General features: G+C 44.1%; 1 protein-coding gene across 1 annotated transcript in view; it reads left to right on the top strand.

Annotated features, from left to right (window-relative positions):
* LOC107106866 (class I histocompatibility antigen, F10 alpha chain-like) overlaps nt 1–21,435 on the top strand; it is a 29,517-nt gene extending 8,082 nt beyond the window's left edge. The window contains exons 3-6 of the mRNA XM_015407083.1: nt 9,112–9,390; nt 19,835–20,119; nt 20,539–20,628; nt 21,386–21,435. Of these exons, the coding sequence (XP_015262569.1) occupies nt 9,112–9,390; nt 19,835–20,119; nt 20,539–20,628; nt 21,386–21,435 (704 nt within the window). The remainder of the gene's footprint in view (nt 1–9,111; nt 9,391–19,834; nt 20,120–20,538; nt 20,629–21,385) is intronic.
* Nucleotides 21,436–21,833: the final 398 nt, after the last annotated feature.

The raw sequence follows: 21,833 nt of genomic DNA on the forward strand, positions 1-21,833 counted from the left end.
TGAAACAGAACTATTGGCTTACTGTGATGCCAGCTGGGGAGAACGGCCCGATGGGAGGTCTACTTCAGGATTTGCAGTATTCATGTATGGGGCTTTAATAGCTTGGAAATCAATCAAGCAAACTTTGGTTTCGATGAGTACGTGTGAAGCGGAATACTCGGCAGTAAATGATTGCTCAATTCAAATGGAATGGTTTCAGCAATTGCTGCTAGATTATGATGTAAATAGTAAATTGCCAATGTCAATATACTGTGACAGTTCTGCTGCTAGGCAACTAGCAAACAATCAGGGAGTGCATACAAGAAGTAAGCACATACTGATAAGGTATCAAAATGTAAAAGACGCTATATGTCGTGGTGTAATAAAATTGACACAATGTACAAGTGAAGAAAACATAGCTGATATATTCACAAAGAATTTGCCTAAAGAAAGATTTGAAATGCTATGTAATAAAATGCCCATGACTAGCTGTATCTTGGGAGGCGTGTTGATATAGGCAAGATGACAGCATGTCATGTACTACTGGTAGATCTTGGTGATCTAAGGTGACAGGTTGACAGTCACATGATAATCAAAGTTGCATCATATCTGCAGGAGTCAGAATGACTAAGCAGTTGTACAGTACTGAACTATGATTGGACAATGGTTGTATATATTGAGTGAAGTCCTTGTCCAAGTATTCCCTGTGTGTTATATGGATGCCTTGCGAAGCACTTTGCCAGTCAGTCTTGTGAACTGCTACAAAGCTGCGTGTATGTATATAGCTCTGTGAATAAACTGTAAATACTCTTCCACAAGTACTCTGCTACTGTCTGCTATTTTCAACTTTAAACTACCGTCAATCTTCCCCTTTAAATCTCGAGTGTGGCTTTATTACCTCTGCCAGCACAACCCATAGCGGTCTCTCATCCGAGAAAAACCGCTTATATTTCAACCATATGTCAAAAAGTACTCTTATCATATGATGTTTAAAAAAACCATCTCCCTTCGTCTTTTCATACCATAAGTAAGCATGCCATCCAAATCTACAATCATGACCCTCTAATGCCAACAGTTTTTTGTTTTCTAGGGTAACCCATTGTCGCAACCATGTCAGACACGCCGCACCATGATATAATCTAAGGTTTGGAAGTTGTAATCCTCCTCTCTCTTTGGGATCACATAAAATTTTCATTTTAATTCTTGGCTTTTTTCCAGCCCAAACAAACTTTGAGATTTGTCTTTGCCACCCATCCAATATTTTTCTGTCTCTTATTATTGGAATTGTTTGGAATAAGAACATCAACCGTGGTAAAATATTCATCTTAACTACTGAAATTCTTCCCAACAACGATAAATCCAGTTTATTCCATTTCTCGATATCTTGTTTTATTTTAGACCAAAGTTTCTCATAGCTATTGTTATACAGATCTATATTCTTCATTGTCAAGTCTACGCCCAAGTATCTGGTTTTTTTTAACAATCTCACATTTTACTATTTGCTGCAGTTCTTGTTTTTCTTTTTCTTTCATATTTTTACACATTATTTTCGATTTCTCTTTGTTAATGTAAAAACCTGCTAATTCTCCAAATTTTATTATTTTCTTTAAAACCAATGGTATCTTCTGTGTCGGCTCTTCAATCATAAACATTACGTCATCAGCAAATGCTCTGTATTTGTAGGAAAAACCTTTATGCGCTAAGCCCGATACCTCGTTATCTTCTTTAATCTGTTTCAACATTACTTCTAAAATCCATATAAATAATAACGGGGATAAAGGGCACCCCTGTCTCGTTCCTTTCTGCACTTTAAAGTATTCCGTCGTTTCTGCGTTAATTACCAACGCCGCCTTCTGTTCCCTATAAATTGCTTCAATCATGTTCAAAAATTTCTCACCAACATTTGCTTTTTGAAGTACTCCAAACATAAAATTCAAATTCAAATTATCAAACGCTTTTTTGGCATCAACAAAGAAGAAACCAACCTTTTTCTCTGGATGTTGATCATAATATTCAATTGCATCAATCACCATTCTTAAGTTGTCCTTTATTTGTCTTTTGGGTAAAAAGTCTGTTTGTTCTTCTATCGTTTCTTGCAAGTACTTTTTAACTCTCTCCGAAATTATTTTGGCAAACAATTTATAATCATTACTCAACAAGGAAATCGGTCTATAGTTTTTAACATTTGTTAAATCCTGTGTTTCTTTAGGTATAAGTGAGATCGTGGCTTCTTTCCATGTTTCTGGAATCTTTTTAGTCTCTCTAATGTCATTCATTAAAAGTTCAAAAATTGGGGTTAGCTCCTCTTTTATTTTCTTGCAAAATTTTACTGTAAACCCATCCGGTCCTGGAGCTTTCCCCAACTTTGCCTCCTGTATTGCTTCATCAATTTATTCTCTGGTAATCACACTGTTTAATATTTCTTTAAATTTCTCTGAAATTTTCTCTGTGTTCACTTTATCCAAATATCTTTTAATTTACTCTTGTCCACATTCTTTTTTGCAAAAAGTTTTGCGTAATATTTTTAAAAATGCTCTCTTGATTCCATTAGCACTCAGTATCTCTTTTCCATCTTCTACAAACTTAGTTATATTGTTTCTTTCTTTCCTCCTTTTCAGTTGCCATGCCAGATATTTTCCTGGCTTATTTGCCCCTTCAAAGGATTTTTGTTGCAGTTTTTTCAAATTCCAATAAAGTTCTTAATTTAGCACTGCATTTAGTTGTTCTTGCAAAATTTGTATTTTCCTTATTATTTTCTTTTTTCCTGGTTTCTTCTTTAGTTCTGCCTCATGTTTCTGTATTTCTTCCATGATCTTGTTCTCCTGCTCCAACCTCTTTTTCCTTTCTTTGCTGTTCAATGATATCAAAAGACCTCTGATTACAGCTTTATATGTGTCCCAGACTAATTGGATTGACATCCCTTGCGTTCTGTTTGTTTGAAAGAAGTGTCTAGTCTCTTTATTTATCATCTCTATAATCTCACTTTGGTCTAATAATTCCTCATTTATACTCCATCTTGGTTTTTTCCTTTCTCCTTTCAGCACCCATAATATTGGAGTGTGGTCTGAATTATGTCTTGGTATTATTTCAATTGACTTAGTCCTTAAAACCAGATCTCCCGTTGCCCATATCATATCAATTCTTGAAAAAGATTCATGTCTGTTCGAATAGAATGTGAAATCCCTGATCCCAGGGTTCCATTTTCTCCACACGTCTTACACCTTTTCTTGTTCCACCATTTAAAAAAAAAAAAAACCTTTGGTAATTTTCCACTTTTTTCATCTTTCTTTTGAGATTTTCTATCTAATTTGTAGTTAACTGTCCCTTTGAAGTTGCCCATTATTATAGTCTTTTCATATGCCACTTGATCTAAGTCCTGTGTCAAATCCTTAAAAAAGTTTTCTTTTGCACCATTTGGTGCATAAATATTCACCAACAAAATTTTCTTTTTTTGCATTTTTATTTCTATCGCTATATATCGACCTTCTTTATCTTTAAAGATCTCTTTTGGTTCCAATTCTTTCTTTGCATATATAACACTCCCTCTTTTCTTTTTTGTTGTCAATGAGTAGAACTCTTCTCCTAATTGTTTAGCCACCAAATACTTACAGTCTTGTTTTCTAATATGTGTTTCCTGAAGACAAATCAAATTACATTTTTGTTTCCCCAACCAATGTCTCACAATTTTTCTTTTGTAGGGTGAATTTAGTCCAGTTACATTCCATGAAAATTTTTTGTAATCCATCATCATGTCTTCTTATTACTTTTCTCCAAAGTCCTTATCAAATTCATACATGAACTCCGCCATCCTCCCTGAGGTCTTAATTGTGTACCTTTGATTCTGATAGTTAAAGCTTAGTCCTTGTGGTATCTCCCATCTGTATCTTATGTTCATGCCTCTCAATTTGTCTGTTAACTTATTGAATTTTTTCCTGTATTGCAAGATCTGTCTTGGTAATTCCTTCATTATCATAATTTTGTTTCCATCCATTACAAATGGGATTGTATATTGTTTTTTGAAGATAAGTTCCCACATCCTTTTGGTGACCAACTGCACGATCACATCTCTTGGTAAATTCCTTTGGGTTGCCACTGTTGAATTCAATCTATAAATCAGATCAAAATTAAATTCCGTCTCATCAACATCATCTTTCAGGTACTCCTTAATAGCTTCAATCACTCTTACTCTTATCTTGTCATCCAATTGCTCTTCAATTCCTCTTAACCTTAGATGTGTTTGCATGGCTCTGCAACTCACCACTGCATCCAATGTCTTATGTTCTTTTGACATTGTCTCCACCTTTTGATTTACATCTTGCATTTTTTGACTAACATCTTGCATTTTTGGGTCCATTTCTGTTGATTTCTGTGCCAGACTTTGGAACTCCTTTCTAAGATCTCCCACTTCTTTTTCTAATTTAACTCCCATTTCTCCTACTTCTTTTTTCAACTCAGCAACTTCTGACACCAATAATTCCTTCATCTGCTTTCCCATCTCTTGAATTGCATCTGTCATCCGCTGCTCCATTGCTTCCATTGCTGCCTGTAATTCTTTATCTTTTTTTGTGTCCATTGTCGGTGTTGAAACCAATGCTGCCCTCGGTCTCAGCCTCGGCTCCGTTAACACACAAAGACTGGTCCAGCCAAGCCACGTGTGCGTTCCCTGGTCGCGACTCCGGGGAACTTAGAGAGTCACCTGAAACACCTTAGTGCGCGCTAAGGGGAAGAAGCAGAAGCTGGAGAGAGAGAGAAAGAGAGAGAGAGAGAGAGAGAGAGAGACAAAGCCGCGTTTCTCTTTTTAACATCTCTGTTCTGGGCATGGCCTTACCTGCCATAAACCCTGGGGTCCGTCCTCTATTCTATGGCTATAGGTCCACTAAGGGGTGACGTCCTAATGAAGGGGCAGGGGGCAATATGAGGATATTCTATCCTACATCAAAGCGGGGGCCATGTGGTGAGGAGTGAACCTCCGTTTCCATTGGCAACCTTTAATTGCTGAGATGTTGCTGGTCCAAAGTCATAAACAGTGTTGTATTTTGATGCCCAAACCAGATAGCAGAGAGGGAGTTGGTGCTTTCCCACCATCCATCAATGGTGGTCGCGCCTGTTGCTCCTCTGAATGTCTTCTTGTGCATATTGGAAGTGACCTCCTCTGGCCAGGGGCACAGTGGAAAATTCCAGGGACGCATGTGCTCTGGGGCCGGCATCTCAGCAATGCCCATCCGTGGGCAGCATGAGGTGAAAGGCCAGCCATTCAGGCACATACCAGCAAACACACATAGCAGTGTGCCCTGAGTTCCCAACTGCACAGATACATAGACATTTGATCAATATTTCATAAGCACAGTACAGATAAAATGCAAATACAAGCACACATCGTAACAACCGCTTGGATTACTGATGTCTTTACTGCCTCTTGGACTGTCTGTGTAACTATGTTTGAAACCTAGGATTTCAAATCGACTTTGAGCTCCTCCATTGATATCGTGATTGTAGGGTTTGTCGCTTGTTGTAGTTTTGTTTGTGTTTTAGGTGAGGGTATAGATGATTTCCTAATACCTGATCCTGATGCCATTTTTGGAGAGCTTTAATTTGTACAGGGTGATTTTAGTTTGTAACTGAATCCTCTTTTTAAAGTGTATTTGCTGAAATCTGTTCATAAGTCCCTATTTTTAACTTTTTTAATAATAATATTGTTATTATAATAATTTTGTTTACTATTATTAATGATCAACTAAATACTTATCTCCAGAGACTAATAATTTCTACTTCTCTCTGTACTCTTTAATTAGTGAAGCTTGAGTCTCCCCTCTATTGCTCAAACCTGTACTATTTATGTGTAAATTAGGGTGTTATTATTGTGTTATTAGTTTACCATCAAATAATTACCCACAGTTATTAATTATAAGATGTTTGAGTTATCCAGTAATTACTACCTTATTATTGTGATTCAGTTTGCAAGGTTTTATTAGTCTTAGGTTTCCTGGGATCTTTGCTTAATAAATTAACTTCTCTGGCAGGTTATTTCACCAGTATATTTCTCTCTTTGCTTACTAAATTAAATTAATTGGCTATCCCCTTCCAAGTAATATTGCCCGTATCAAAATCATTAGATCCGTATCCACTAAATTAGTTTCCCTAACCTTTATTACTCTGTTGACTTTATTTGTCTGCTATAATTTAATGCTTTGTTTTAGGTGTCAAGTATTTATTGTTCCTTATTTTCCCTTTTATTTATACTAAATATACTAAATGTGCTAAATGATTGGTGTTCTAATAAAAGTTAGTGCATTAGTCGCAGCCAGAATTATTTTCAGCTTAACTACCAAGCTATGGCACACTGTTGTTTTACAGCCTAAGCTCCTCCGCTCCTTCACTTCCCCCCCTTCACCATCCACCTTGGCTTCTTCCTAGCCACTGCTGGCTGTAATACGTCCTCAACACCCTACTCCCCCTTCCAAATGCTCAGTCACTTCCCATTGTTTATTACTTATCTATTGTTATTGTTCTTAATATCAAGCATTACAAGTCTAGCCAAACACCATCTAGGATCTCTCAACCTCCTGTCACACTGCACTCTTCCACTTCTCTGCTTCTCCGTAGCTCTGGATTTTCTTTTGCCCTTAATCCTTTACTGGCATCACTTAGCTTCCCTCCATCATCAGAACGTGTTCTCTCCTTAAATTGCCAGTCACCATTGAAGAATTAGTCGCTTTGGAAATTCCGCCCTCTGTCTCCGTCTATACTGTCTCCGCTCTTCCCTCAGCACCGCCTCTCCGCCAAACAGCCGCCTCTTTTCACGTCACACCTCACGGTTTTCGCCTCGATGCACTCCTCACTCTCCTTACTCTCGAGTCGTCTTCCCCCCACACACACACACATAGACCTCCGTCTTTCCTCTGCTAACCAAGACAACACCGGCACCCTCAAAACAAACAAGCAAAATTAACCGGTTAGCTTCCGTTCCACTTCTTTCTCCCTCCCCCCTTTTTTTGTCAGTATGTATTTCCTCGAGCTGTATTTTCCCTCGGCCAAGTAAATTCTGCCGTTTGCTCCCAACACCGGGGGGGGGGGCGGGGGTTTGAAAGGGAAAACAATATACTACCTATTTAAGTGCAGCTATCAACTCGCTCTCTTTTTTCCCCTCAAGTTCACGTTTCAATACTTATCTTTTTACTGGCTCCCACAACTTCTCTGCTTAGCTAGTGTATGTTGAGTCTAGCCTTGACCGCCATGCTCGACTTGAATCCGGCGTTACAGTCGGGCATCCTCGGGCTTCTCCGCTTCAAGGCAACTCCATGTTCAATAGAGGTGTTTGCCTCACACCCCTTGACTGGAGCAAGCCTCTTGCTCTCCCCTCCAGCTGAGAGGAGACTCAGGGACTCTAGGTTCCTAAGAAGAGGGTAGGAACCCAGGAACAGTACCCATGTCGGAGCAACTCCACACACATCTACCCTCGTCAAGCTCCGGCGGCCATCTCCCTCCATTGAGAAATACTGAAAAAGCCCCCTTTTCCCCCCTTGGCCTTCAAGCCTGTGTCCCTCCCAGCCACATAACATATTATATGTGGCTATGGGGGATTATAGTCTGACCCCATGTAAAACATCCTACATTTTGTTCAGTGCAGAGATTTCTGTCATCCCCCCCCACACACACACATTTGGAATTGGAGTCAAGAAATTATTTAAATTTAGTAAAAACTGAGGTCTTACTTCCTCCCCCCTTTTAATTTTCAGGAGGGGGGGGGATGTGCTGCCGGGATGAAATCTCATTGGCTGCCAAACAAAGGAATGACATCATGACTGTTCTGATTATTCTTTTCACTTGGAATCTGACCCTTTTGCATGGACGCGGATCCCCTCCCCCCTCCCGCAGCCCAAAACCCAGAGGTCATTTCGGGGGGGAACGCGGGGGATCGCAGTTCCCCCGGGTGAGGTGCGGGGAGCGGGCCACACGACGAAGCCCCGCCCCCTGCTTCCAGCCACCCCGCCAGGAGGAGGCAGGAGAAGAGGGAGGGTAATTTGCTTCCTCCCCACCCCTGCCCACCCCTGCCTGCCTGGGGCCAGGGAGGGCCTTGGCGGGGCTTCCTCGCACTCTTGCCGGCCTTGCAGGTCCACTCTTGCCGGCCTAGCAGGCATATGCTAATGAGTTTACTAATGAGTTCCCCTAGCACTTTTTCTACGAAATGACCCCTGCCAAAACCAAACTTAATCCAGGCCTGGGCAGGAATTCCTGCAGGAGAGATAGGGTTGCCAGGTCTGGGCTGAAAAATACCTGGAGACTTTGGGGGTAGAGCCAGGAGAGGGCGGGGTTTGGGGAGGGGAGGGGCCTCAGCATGGTCCAATGCCACACAGTCCCCCCCCTCGAAGCAGCCATTTTCTCCAGGGGAGCTGATCTCTGTCAGCTGGAGATCAGCTGTAAAAGTGGGGGATCTCCTGGCCCCACCTGGAGGCTGGCAAGGGGAGCTCCCCCTCTGAGGGAGGGAGGGAAGGCCGCTTGACCAATTGGCCCCATAGAGAACGCATCTTCCCTGAGGGCCAAAGGCGGGGGGGTCCCATTTTTTGTTTGTGGGACAGAAAATGGCAATGGGGGCAGGGCAGAAGTCCTCCCAAAAGGGGTTTTTTGGGGGGGGATTTCCGAGCCCCCCTCCTGGAGTGCTCCATGTTGCTGGGGGAGAGAGAAGCATCCCTTTGAGCTAAGGGTCGGAAAGGGGGTCCCCTTCCCCACAGAGAATCCATTGGAGGACCCTCGAGTGCAGTGAGGGCGGTGGGAGGAAGGGCCCCTCTCCTTCCTAGGCATGCTCCAAACCAGTGATTGCCCCCCAACCCCTTTCTTACGCTAGTAAATCCCCCAACCAAAGTGTGCAAAACCACAATCAACGAAATGGGGGGGGAGCATGTGCTTCCGCCTGCCTCCCCTCCACCCAATAGTTCTTCTCCTAAGATGTGGGTTCCTGGGGGGTGGGTGATGAGGCACGAATCTTCTGGGTGGCCCCTGGGGTGGGTTGCCAGCCTCCAGGCAGCGCATCAGGATCTCCGCCCCCTCATTCAAGTGGGGAAAGAGACACCTGCCGCAAACACATCCCCAAATGTCCTCCCCCCCTCACCTCCCACATGTGTCTCTTGCACACAGGGGTCCACACCTGGCAGGTCATGTACGGCTGTGAGGTGGGGCCGGAGGGGCGGTTCCGCGGGGGGCATCAGCAGTACGCCTACAACGGGGAGGACTTCATCGCCCTCGACAGGGAGACCGTCACCTGGACCGCCCGTGTGCCCCAGGCCGAGGAGACCAAGAGGCGGTGGGAGGGCGAGATGCAGTATGCCCAGCACACAAAGGACTACCAGGAGGGAACCTGTGTGGAGTGGCTGTGGAGGTACCTGGGCTACGGCAATGAGACCCTGCTGAGGACAGGTGAGGAGGGGCCCCGGTGGCGGGAGAGAGAGAGATGCAGAGTAAGGGGGTCCCACATCCACCCCGGGGAGGGAGGGCTGTCGAAAGACCATCCCCCGGGCGGGACTCGAACCTTTGTCCTGCTGCTTCCAACCAACGCCCCCTCCCCCGCCGCCGCTGGGAACCCCGTCTTGCTGCCCCCTCCCCCCCAACATCCCCCTTCTATCCTCCAGGGCATTTTATGGGGTGGGCTGAGGGCTTAAAGACGGGGCTCCTTCTCCCTTCCTGGGCAAAAGTGGTACCATCTGCCCGTCATCCCCCCTCACCCGGGACTGCTGCTGCTTTCTGCAGAAAAGCCTTAAGGGGGGGAGGAATATGCCCCTCTTTCTCCCCCCCCCCACCATTTAATGCCTTGCTAATTTATTTGGATGGATCACCTCCTTTTCCTTTGCCCGCCTCTCCCTGCCCGATTACTGGCAGGCCAAGGGGCTGACCCGTCTGCTGGTGGAAGGGGGGAATGGCTGTAAATGTGAGGGGGCTGGGCTGAAGAGTTTGGAGGGGGGGGAGTTGAGAGCTGTGGGCCTGCCCTTGCTCCCCAAAACAGGCATTTTTCCCTGGAAGGGGATCCCACAAAAGTGGCACCTGTGAAAATTTAAATGGAGCCTCCCGACATCCCACTGAAATCTTTATACTCCATTTGCCAAACTGTCTTCAGTTGAGATTTCTCCTTCCCCCTTTTTAAGAATGTCAAGAGTACCTAAAGGCTGTCTTATATTTCACAATCCATTCTTCCATTGATAGAATATTGTCTGACTTCCAGTGTCTCGCAAAGGTAATTCTAGCAGCATATGAAAAATCTAGTTAGCATATGAAAGATCATACTTTGAAATTCTTTTGGAAACATGGGTATATTGTTTAACAAGATATCCTTGTTGCGCGGTGCGCATGTGGCGGCCTGGTGCCAGTAGTAAGTAGTAGCCAGCTGCCAGGACTCTTTCAGCCTCACCAACCTTTCCAGCCACTCCAGCAGTCAGCAGCACATCCAGCATATAGTACCACGCCACACAGTTCTTTGTGGTGAACTATATACAATTTATTTACAGAATTATACAGTGCTCCATCAAAGTGCTTCGCCATACGCCGTGATTCACATAAGGAATACATAGTCCAGCACTTGACTACATTTATACATATATACAACCAATCAGCAATGAGCTGATGTCACATCACTGGCCTCACACCACTTGTCTGGTCAGAACCGGCCAGGACAGGTTTGCAGCAGTCCTGCTGCTGTCACTCAGATCATACAGATCTGACAGTTCATCTAGCCATGTATATTAACAGTTCAACACTCCCCCTTAATATACATTGCCTAGACCATATTTAACATTTTCTTACATTTTTGGAACTTCACATCATCCAAACTCTTTGTAAAGATGTCTGCAACATTATCAGTTGTTTTACAATGCTTCAGGGTCACAATCTTCTTTTTCACCATGTCCCTGACATTTTGGTATCGGACATTAATGTGCCTTGACCTGGGCTTTATGCCCTGTGAACCTGCCAGTTGCTCAGCAGCCAAATTGTCGCACATTATGACCATTGGTACATCACATGGCATATCAAAATCTTTTAGCAATTGTAATACCCATTCTAATTGTATCACACAATCATTTAATGCTGAATACTCTGATTCACACGTACTGGTCGCGACAAAATTTTGCTTTACAGACTTCCACATGATTAAAGCATTATTTACAAATATGACATAACCAGTGGTAGATTTCGCATTTTGGTCAGTGCCCCAGTTTGCATCACTGTAAGCTATTACCATATTTGACTCGTCACCTTTCAGCACCAACTTGTTAGCTGAAGTGCCCTTCAGATACCTTAGGATCCGCTTTGCAGCGTTCCAATCCCTTTGGCAAGGTTTATTACATTTTTGACATAGTACATGTACAGCATTACTTATGTCTGGTCTTGACCAAGTTGATAAATACATCAGAGAGCCTAACAAGGACTGATACAACTCTTGTTGTGCACACTCTTCATCAACAGGTTCTTTTAAATAGCCAGTAAACATAGGGGTAGAGACAGACTTTGCCTCTGTCATATTAAAATCTTGCAACAATTTCAATATTTTAGTTTCCTGGCTAATTTCAAAATAGCCTTCTGGGTTCCTTGTTATCTCCATGCCCAGATAATGTTGAATCTCCCCTAGATCCTTCACTTTGAATTGTTTGGAAATGCTTTGCTTAAACCAAGCTACTTGTTCTTCCCTTTTGTACACCAGGCTAATGTCATCCACAAACAGAATAATATAACATTTCTCACCATTCACCATAGCACTGAACATACATGGATCTGCCACACTCTGTGTAAACCCCATGTTCTGCAATGCATTTGTGAGACATAAATTCCAAAGATGACCACTCTGTTTCAACCCGTACAACCCTTTGTTGAGTTTGAGTACTAGATTTGGATCTGACACCTCAAAACCAGGTATTTGTCTCAAATACAATTCTTCATCAATTTCTGCGTTTAGATAGGCAGTAGAAAAATCAAAATGTCGCACCTGCAACCCCTTTATCCCAGCTTTGACTAAAGCTATAAGTAGGGTGTTGCTGCGCATTGTGGGCAAAAAACACTGATCATAATCGATCCCAGGCCTCTGACTACAGCCTTGCGCTACGAGTCTAGCTTTTCTTTGAGGAGGGCCTCCATGAACCGGCTTAAGTTTATAGAGCCATCTGCATCCTATAACCTTCTTGCCTTTTGGAAGCTCAGATACCTTAAACACATCATTTTCACATAATGAATCATGCTCTGCTTTCATAGCGGTCAACCAGGCTTGTTTTTCCTCAGAGGGCATATTTTTTACATCATCATAGCAAGTGGGTTCAATAGCACTCACATAATTGATCACATTTGTTTCAAACCCATACCTCTGGGGAGCCACCCCTTTTGTGGTTCTATCAGACCTTCTGGGAAGTTCCCTTCCATCAACCACTTGATACACTGGGTTCAGCTACCACATCACCTGATGTGCTAGGTTCTGTTTTGACAGACACATCATCTGTTTCTCCAGTAAGAGGCAGTGTAGCTTGATCTGGCAATGAGTTTGCATGTATTTCATGCCAGTTCCTGCCTTCAGAGAAGTTAGCCGACCTACTAAAACTCAGGTGGTTGTTTTGGTTTGCAAACCGATAAGACTTCATCCCTGGCTGGTAGCCCAGAAATACCATTTGCTTTGACCTGTTGCCTCCCTTCCTACGGTGTTCAACAGGGATATTCACCCACGCCTTTGAACCAAATACACGTAGATATTTCAGGTTAGGTGCTTTACCATACAACACAGTATAGGGAATATCATCCAACACCCTGGACCACGTTCTATTTGAAACGTACACTGCACATTTTAGTGCTTCTGCCCAATAGCACTTAGGTAGCTTTGCATCTGCCAACATTGCATACATTATCGTTTGTAATGATTGATTGTGCCGTTCGGCCACCCCATTCTCCGGTGGCACCCCCGGATTGGCAATGCGATGCTTTACTCCCAAATTCTGCAACCACTTTTTCATTTCGTTAGACATGAACTCCCCTCCCATGTCAGTTTGTAGAGCTTTTAGCTCTCCTAATTGGTTCTTTACCTTCTTGTACCAATACTTGAGAGTGGAAAAAGCATCTGATTTGTTTTTCAATATATAAATCCAGCTGTAATGTGAATAATCATCCGTCAAAGCCATGGCAAAACGACATTTAGACACACTTTCTGGAAATGGTCCTAGCAAATCAACATGAACGCTTTGTAATGCTTGAGTAGACACCCTTTTGCTTTCTTTGGCCACAGGAAATGCCTTAGTTTTAACTTGCTTACAAACTGCACAGTCTAAGGAAGTTTTGCACTCTTTCACTCCCTCCCTGTCTGTCAAGGCCAAGGTCTTTTGCACAGCATGGAAAGAAGCATGGCCCATTCTCCTGTGAAGTAAGTGCAAGCAATTTTCATGGGGGTTTTTGTTACTGGGCAGACTGGCTGTTGCTGCCGTTTCTACATGATCAAGAACATACACACCATTTCTCAAATAGGCCGTAGCCATTACTCTCCCACCTCTTTTAACATAACATTTTTCATTTGCAAACTCAACAACATAATTAGCTCTATCAAGACATGATACACTCAATAGATTGTGCTGCAATTTTGGAACGCACAAAACGTCCTGCAAGGTGCATTCCAACACAGGCATCTTTAGTTCTCCACAGCATTCCACAGCAGCCGTGCTTCCGTCTGCCATGAGAACAGTTTGTTGCTGAGCTTTGCGTTTGTTTTGCAGCATGTCAGAATTGTTCACAAAGCACGTGGATGCGCCGCTATCAATGGTCCATCTAATTTCCTGGCCAACAGCTGTCAAAACAATGGATACATTTGCACGGCCAGGCAACATGTTTGGCCGTGTAGAACCCCTCTCCGGCTTCATGTTATTCCTTTTGTTTAGTGGACAGGCCCGTTTGAGGTGACGACTGTCCCCACATAAATGACATCTTTTAACAAACAAAGCTGTTGCAGGCTCAGGTTTCACGTTCCTGTCCTGCCTTTTGCCCACGGCTCCCCCAGCCTCTCCTGGCTGAGAGCGTTGGCAGGCAGCCGAAGAAAAATGCAAACGGTGCGTCTGTTCGTACTCAATAGCCCTGCCAATGACTAATTGGAGAGACAACTGAGAAGCTTGTAATCCCTCCAGGGAGGTTATCAGGTTGTCAAACTCTGCTGATAAGGAACTGATTAACAAAAAACAACGGTCTTCCTGGGAGATTATTTTCCCTCGGATTTCAAGCTGCTGAAACATTTCAGTCATAGCATTTATATAGTCCCGGACAGGCTCCCCGGGTGCCTGCAGTTTACGGTACAGACGCCTCATTAACGCCATGAGTGTGCCTGCTGTCTGTTGCACATAAACTGCTTTCAACGACTCCCACGCAGACTTTGCATCAGGAGCAGAAGATATGTGGATAAGCTGGCTATCACTCACCGCAAGGACGATGCTGGCAAGTGCCTTCTCCACCTTCGGTACGTCCCCGGCTGGGACTGGGTCAGGTGGCGCATTGACGTACAACCACAGCCCTTCCCGAATCAAATAGTGTTTCATTTTAAACGCCCATGTGTCATAATTTGACGTTGTTAGCTTCTCAACCACCTGCGTTGTGGACACCAAAGCCATAACTCACTCCGGTCGTTCTCCACACGCGTCGACTGGAAAAAGCTGTCGGTCTGCTTTCCCTCTCTCCGTGCGCCTCACCGCTGCCGAAGACAAGCCCGGGCAGGCTCTCACTCCCCCACTCCTTGGAAGAATGTCTCGTCCTTCACCCTGCGTTCTCCGTCCACAGCTGCACACACACGCTCCCGGCTTGGCTCACCGAAGCACTCCGAACGGCCCCGCTGACTTGCAGACTGAGTCGGTCTCGAACAGGCTGAGTCCCCACTGAGCAGACCACCGCCTCACAGCTCCAGACACCGCCAGGCTGGGCCCATAACCCTGTTGCGCGGTGCGCATGTGGCGGCCTGGTGCCAGTAGTAAGTAGTAGCCAGCTGCCAGGACTCTTTCAGCCTCACCAACCTTTCCAGCCACTCCAGCAGTCAGCAGCACATCCAGCATATAGTACCACGCCACACAGTTCTTTGTGGTGAACTATATACAATTTATTTACAGAATTATACAGTGCTCCATCAAAGTGCTTCGCCATACGCCGTGATTCACATAAGGAATACATAGTCCAGCACTTGACTACATTTATACATATATACAACCAATCAGCAATGAGCTGATGTCACATCACTGACCTCACACCACTTGTCTGGTCAGAACCGGCCAGGACAGGTTTGCAGCAGTCCTGCTGCTGTCACTCAGATCATACAGATCTGACAGTTCATCTAGCCATGTATATTAACAGTTCAACAATCCTCAGAGGAATAGCTCATCTACATTTCATCATGTCTACAACTGGGAAACCGGTATTTTTTCTGCACATCCACCACATATGCAAATAGCCTGCACTTGGTTGTCTGCAGTACCAAGATACGTGTGTCTTATGGGTTTTATGTCATATGCCATTTATGTAGCATGTTTATTAGATTTTCTCAAAATTGGAGAGAAATAGAAAAGGATAAACTAAAAATAAATTTCCATCTTTCCTCTGGAATTTTATATTTCAAATCTTTCCCCCATTTAGGTTGAAATTGTTGTTTTGAGTTGCTGATATTTTACTGATATTAGAAAGTAGTTGCTCTTGTTTTTGACATGGATAAGTTCTCCAATTTTTGTTAATTTTCTTATTCCTAAACTTCCACGTATACTTTTATTCAAGAAGTTCTTAAGTTGTAAAACATGAAACCATTTTATATTGTTATTGCTAAGTTGATTCCATTTTCTGAAAGTCCAAGGTAATTAATGTCATATAAATATGAATACCATAAGATTCCCAATTTTCTAATGAGTCACATTTAAAATGTTGCTGTTTATCAAGATGCTGCTAGAGAGATGTCAGGTGACCATGTTTTTCTTATAACTATCCCAAATCTTCAATAACCCATTAAGAATCCAGTTTTCATGATACTTAAACCAGTCACGTGGCCCTGTGATATATTACTTAATTAGGAAAACCCAGTTCACACTCTTTGCTTTTACTTCGTAATACTGACCAGTTGACTCTAGGTTTTTTACTGCCCCGTATAAACTCATTTACCATAATTGGTAAGATCATATAATTATTTTTTGATATCAGCATCATCTTTGCTTTGTTTATCTGACCTAGAATTGATAAGTTTTCCAAAGGGCAAATGTGTTTATTTCCACAGTTGTTGCTTTAAAATTATTACTGGATAAGTCTTCCTTGTTTTTGCTTAATTTAATTCCTAAATATGTAATTTTTTTGTAATCTTGATTTTTCTAATCCAGTTCTGAGAAGAAAAACTATCTAAATCCATATTTAAAAGCTCTGCTTCAGTCCTTATATCCTGCTATTTTACTATATTCCTTTGTAAGGATTTCTAAATTGGCAGCTGATTTTTCCGGATCTGTTACAAAAAATTACTATCTTGTTTACAAAGAAACTAATCTTATAAGAATCTTTTCCTATCCCAGTGCCCTTTATACTAGGCAAATCTCTAATTGGTGTGGCGAATGGCTATGAGCAAATGTTAATCATGCTGAAAAGGGGCATCCTTGCTCTATTTAACCTCATTGGCTGTGAAATATCTTCTTTTATATTATTTCTCTTTACTGTAGAGTTGGAAGAAATTATTTTTGCCCATTCTTTGAAGTTCCTTGCAAAACCAAATTTGTCTAAGCATTTCAGTAAATATTTATGTTCCACCCTGTCAAAAACAAACCAAAACAGAAGGGAAGAAAACCCAACCCTGTGAATCAACAAAGTTGAATACCCAAAGGTTAGGTGAGAGAAAATTATAAGAAGTAAAATAAAGAAAATATGTGTAGTTATTACAAAGTGTACTAAAACTCAACTTTGAAAACATACGCACCTTCCATCCTTGAAGTAGCAAATATTTGAACCAAGAAGTCCTGACTCAATATAGCATACAATTTAACATCTCTAGGTTGAGACCCTTGAACCAATAAAACAGGACCAACAGTTCAATAACTAGCTTGATAACCTTGAATCACATTGAAATGGGACAGAACGCATTTCAAGGCATTCCTCAGTGGTCAGATTATTGTGTACACGCACACTACAGCATATAAACATGTGTTAGTGCCAAGGCAGGGTGATTATAAGGCATTCAAAACATTCTGTGTGACAAAAGAATTAGGTTGTATGAAAAGTTTTCTTATACTTCCAAAGCAGACACATCCAGGGAATGCAGATTCAATAACTCCTTCTGATCACTAACACCCTATCAAAAGCCTTTCCACATCCAAGAAGAATCAAAAGTGGGAGTATTTGATGTCTTGATGATCCATCCCATTGTTCATAACCTATTGAAGCTACCTGCTAGAATAATTTCTCCTGCAAAATTTGCAAAATCCTCTTGCAATGTTTTTTAAAAGGCCCTTTGGTTAGAATGTTGAGCATAAAGGTTCCCTAAAGAAGAAGAATTCATATATTTTAGTTAGTTACTGTCAATGTTCTCTACATTCATTCAAACTTACATATTTACTATTTCATAAATCATATTTTACTTACAGCTATTCCTAATCAGTATTCAAAAAAAGAATAATTCACCCTTACTTCCTCCAGACCTTTAATTTTAAACAAAACCTATCCTTTACATTCATTCAAACTTACACCCATACCAATGAATTAATTGTGTTCACCCTTATTTCCTACATCCCCTTAGCTTTAAACATTTCATCGCCTTCATCCCATCAAATCTCACACTTATTAATTAATCTTCCGTCAGTCTTCCTTCTCTTTCTAATTATCTGCCACTTTCCAATCAAATCCAAAACCTATTTCACAATTAAGCCAGATCTTCCTTCTCTTTCTGAATATCTGCAACCTTTTCCCTTGCAACACCATGTCTTTATGTCTCCGTTCCTTAAAGGTGTGGTGATCGTTTTCCATTTGATTACTAGCACGTTTCAAAAAGTTCCATTCCGTTTTTGTAATGCCATCCTTAACTTTCCATTTACGTGGTCTTCCTTCTCTGTCTTTCCATCTTTTGTCTTTCTTACAGTATCGCTCTTTCTTGTATTTTTTTTTTTACTCCCGTCCATGGTGCCTCCACCTTTATCGTCTGGGGGGGTGGAATGGGCGAAACCTCGGCAGAGCTCTCCCTTTGCAAACGTTCCTCATTTACCTCTATAGTCCGAGTTGTTTGTTCCGGTTCCGCCTTATTTTCTATTACACGTTGCAAATTATTAACTCAGTCTAGTAAGCTAGCACAAGCTGCTTTTATTTCTGTTTGGATTGTTTTCCTTAAGATTTTTTAAAATTGTTCTATCGACAGTTCCTCAATCAAAATATCTCCATCTATCTCCTCCTCCTCTTCTCCTGCGTTTAACACCATTTTGCTCATCCCGTTTGCAGATTAATCGCTGATGTTTCCCTACTGGCAAGTCTTTTAATTTCTTTTTAAAGTTGCTAAGTAGCCTCCCCTGAGAACCTCGGCGAAAATCCCCTGCATAAAATAGTATGACTTACAGTTCGTCTCCTTCAACATTTTCTAGCCACTGTTTCCTTTCCTTCTGGACCATGTAGCTCAGGGTAGATTCACTTTTCCTTTTCGCCTTATTTCCCAACACTCACAAACAATCATCTTTATGTGTCTTCTCTTCTGTTGCTGCATTCAATTCAGTCCATTTTTATTTTATTTAAAAGCTGTTCGGCTGCAGCTAATTGGAACATGGCGGCCATGTTCGATCTCGTTCACCGCTCAAGCTTCGGGGCTACTAATTGGACACCCCCCCATCTTGCCAGAATGGGAGGGGCCAAAAACCAATGCCCCCTGCTCCCAATCTCCCTCCAGGAGCTTGGGTGGGGCTCTCCCGGCAGCCGGGAGACCCCAATTGAGCAGCCGAGAATCGGGCGGATCGGAGCTCATCCAGACACTGCTCGTTGCCGCACCGTGACGACCAGGAACCTGGATTCATGATTTCTCCAGTGTAGACTGTGGATATGTGTGTATTCTTTAAACTGACAGCACATTTCGGAGGACTGCATGCAAAAAGCAGAAAGATCCCTGCATTTGCACCCCAGCAAATTTCTAAGATCTGGCCTGAGAATACCGAGTTGATCTGTAATTTGATGGTCAATTTGATGTGTGTGTTTGGGGACGGGGGCTCTCTAAGTGTAAAAAATCTAGACGGTCCGTGTAGATCTGCCTTTTACTCCTGTCTACCCACCCCTTAGAAGTTAATTGAAGACTGTTGCTTTTTGATGTCACAAACTGTGACAGTTCAGGATAAAGGTGTCTGGGCATTAGCAGAGTACCCTTTCCATTCAGACAGACAACTCTGAAATATCAGTGTAAGGGCTGAGTATCTTAGAGCATGTGCAGAGATTGTTGTATCTTGCAGAAAGCAGAAAAATCTCTGGCCACATTGGGTGGGGGGGTTCTTTGAGGCTGACCAGGCTGGTTAGTAACCCTGAGGTGGCCTGATTTGGTGCGTCTGCAGTGTCTTTGTTTGTGTTTCTTGCTTAGTCCTCTAAAATGAGTACTAAGGATAATTTAGAAAAGAACACTGAAATGTGGGTTAAGGAAGGCTCTTCACCCCCAAACCCTGAAGGGACTCACACGAGGCCAGTCTCAGAACCACAACCTAATTTCCCAGGCTAGGTTGGAGAACCCACTTCTGTGGAATGTTTCATCTCTCGGAGATGCTGCAGGTTTGGTGCATCCATTCGGGGATGGGATTGGAAAACCACATGGGGTCCCTTCAAGGCCAGTCTCCAATCTTTCATCTCGGGAGATGCAGCGTGTTAACCCAGGGTGAAATTGCCCTTCCCACAGAGGCCCCAGTGGTGAGGTTGGCACGCAAGAAGGGCTACGATGGCCAGGAGACCCTCTTCTGCCAGCTGCACGGCATCTACCCCAAAGGGATTGAGGTCACCTGGACGAAGGACGGGGAGGACCGGATGGCAGAGACCATGACGGGGGGTGTCGTCCCCAACTCGGACGGGACCTACAACACCTGGCTCAGCATCGAGGTGGACCCCAAGGAGAAGGACCGCTACCAGTGCCGGGTGGGACACGACAGCCTCCTGGAGCCCCTGGACTTGGCCTGGGAGGAGCCGGGTGAGGGACTGCGGGAGCAGGAAAGGGGGGGTACCCTTGGGGGGGGCTGACAGAATGTGGAAGGTAGATGTTTGCCTAGGAAGGAAGGAGGGACTCCCAGAAAAGATGCCCTCCACCTTAGCAGCGTCACAGTTTAGAGCAGAATCTCCCAGTAGGTCTCTGGGCTTCCTGGGGGGGAGGTACTGACCAGTTGCTCATACCCATATGTTAAAGGGGCAGGGGGCAGAATGTCCGGGGGGTGCTCTGGGAGATGGATGGGGGGCAGGAACTCGGTGTGGAGGTTGTCATCACACGCAGTATGTTCCCAATGCAATTTATGCAACTACTAGCAACCTGAGATGCTTCGTCTGGAATATCTCTGCCTTGGAGGGGCAGTGGCTGGGCTAACAATGACCTTTCTTCCTCCCTTTCCTCCTCAGCATCCAACTTTTGGCTCATTGTGGGAGTCGTCATTGTCGGGGTCGTCCTCGCTGCCCTTCTGCTGGGGGCCGGGGTCGCCTTCTACATGAGTAAGTGAACGGGGGGCCTGGATGAGCAGAGTGTGATATTCTTGTGGCCGATCCGCTCTGAAGCTTGTGGGGGGTGCGAGAGGGCCCCTGGCAGGGGCAGATGTTTCTCCCACATCTGGCAATTCCCATGAACTCTCCCCTCATAATGGCATTTTGAACATGGACGGGGAAGTATCTGTTCATTAATTTGTTTTAAAAGACTTCTAGCTCTCCTTTCTCTCGTAAGGCAGGACCCCGGGTGGCTGACCACAAATGTCACGCTAAACAGATAGGGCAGGGCAAGAAACAGGCACTGAAAACCTCCCACCCAACGTGTCACGGGGGGGGGAGGTTACAGCCCTTTCTCCCAGGCAAGGGGGTCTTCTCAGTGCCTCAGGCACAGGGGAGGGGGAGGGGGGGCTGAGGATCTGGTGTGTCCCCCCCACGCAGGAGAGGCGGGGGGGTCTGCACAAGAGAGTAAGATAATCCTTTCATGGAGAGCCTACAGAATCCAAATTCCGGGGGTGGGGGGAGCATCTTGTCACCTGTTTGGATTTCCCCCCAGAACTCCTCTCCGTGGCTGACTGGGAGCCCTCCCTGTTCTCTTCACCAAGAGGAGCCTCGAGTACTCCTTGGAAGTTGGTTACAAGGAGACTGGAGGAGCATCGGGGGGGGGGTTGAGAGCCCCGAAGGCCGGCTTCCCTGCAGAACAGGGGGGGGCTGGGTGGTCTCTGGGTGACTCTTCCGACTCTGATGTCCCCTGGTTCTCTTTCTGCAGGGCAACGTCGTCGGCCAGAGGGTGACTACAACGCAGCACCGGTTGAGTGACGTACCTTCCTCTCTGGACTGTTCTGTCAACACAAAAGTGGAGGTGCGGGTTGGGGGGAGGGGGTCCAGTGAAGGATCAGCTGACAGACCCACAGCTCCCCCCAATTACGTGGCCTGAGGGAGGAAAGGAGCGTCTTGGTCTTCTACAGCCAGGTGGCTTCACGGTTACAGAGAGACTCGCCTGGTACAAGCAGGCCACTGCGTGAGACAGAGTGTCGGACTGGATGGGCCATCGGGCTGATCCAACATGGCTTCCCGTATGTTCTTAGAACATCCAGAGGGCAGACCACAACACGGTCCAAACAACTTATAATTAAATTGAACGGCAAAACATTATCCGTGAAAACAGTCCTCAGGCATGGAAAGAAAAAGCCAGTCCCGAAGGAGAACTTTTAATA

This window comes from Gekko japonicus, unplaced genomic scaffold, assembly GCF_001447785.1.
Source record: "Gekko japonicus isolate JY-2015 unplaced genomic scaffold, Gekko_japonicus_V1.1 scaffold2427, whole genome shotgun sequence".
Lineage (NCBI taxonomy): Eukaryota > Metazoa > Chordata > Lepidosauria > Squamata > Gekkonidae > Gekko > Gekko japonicus.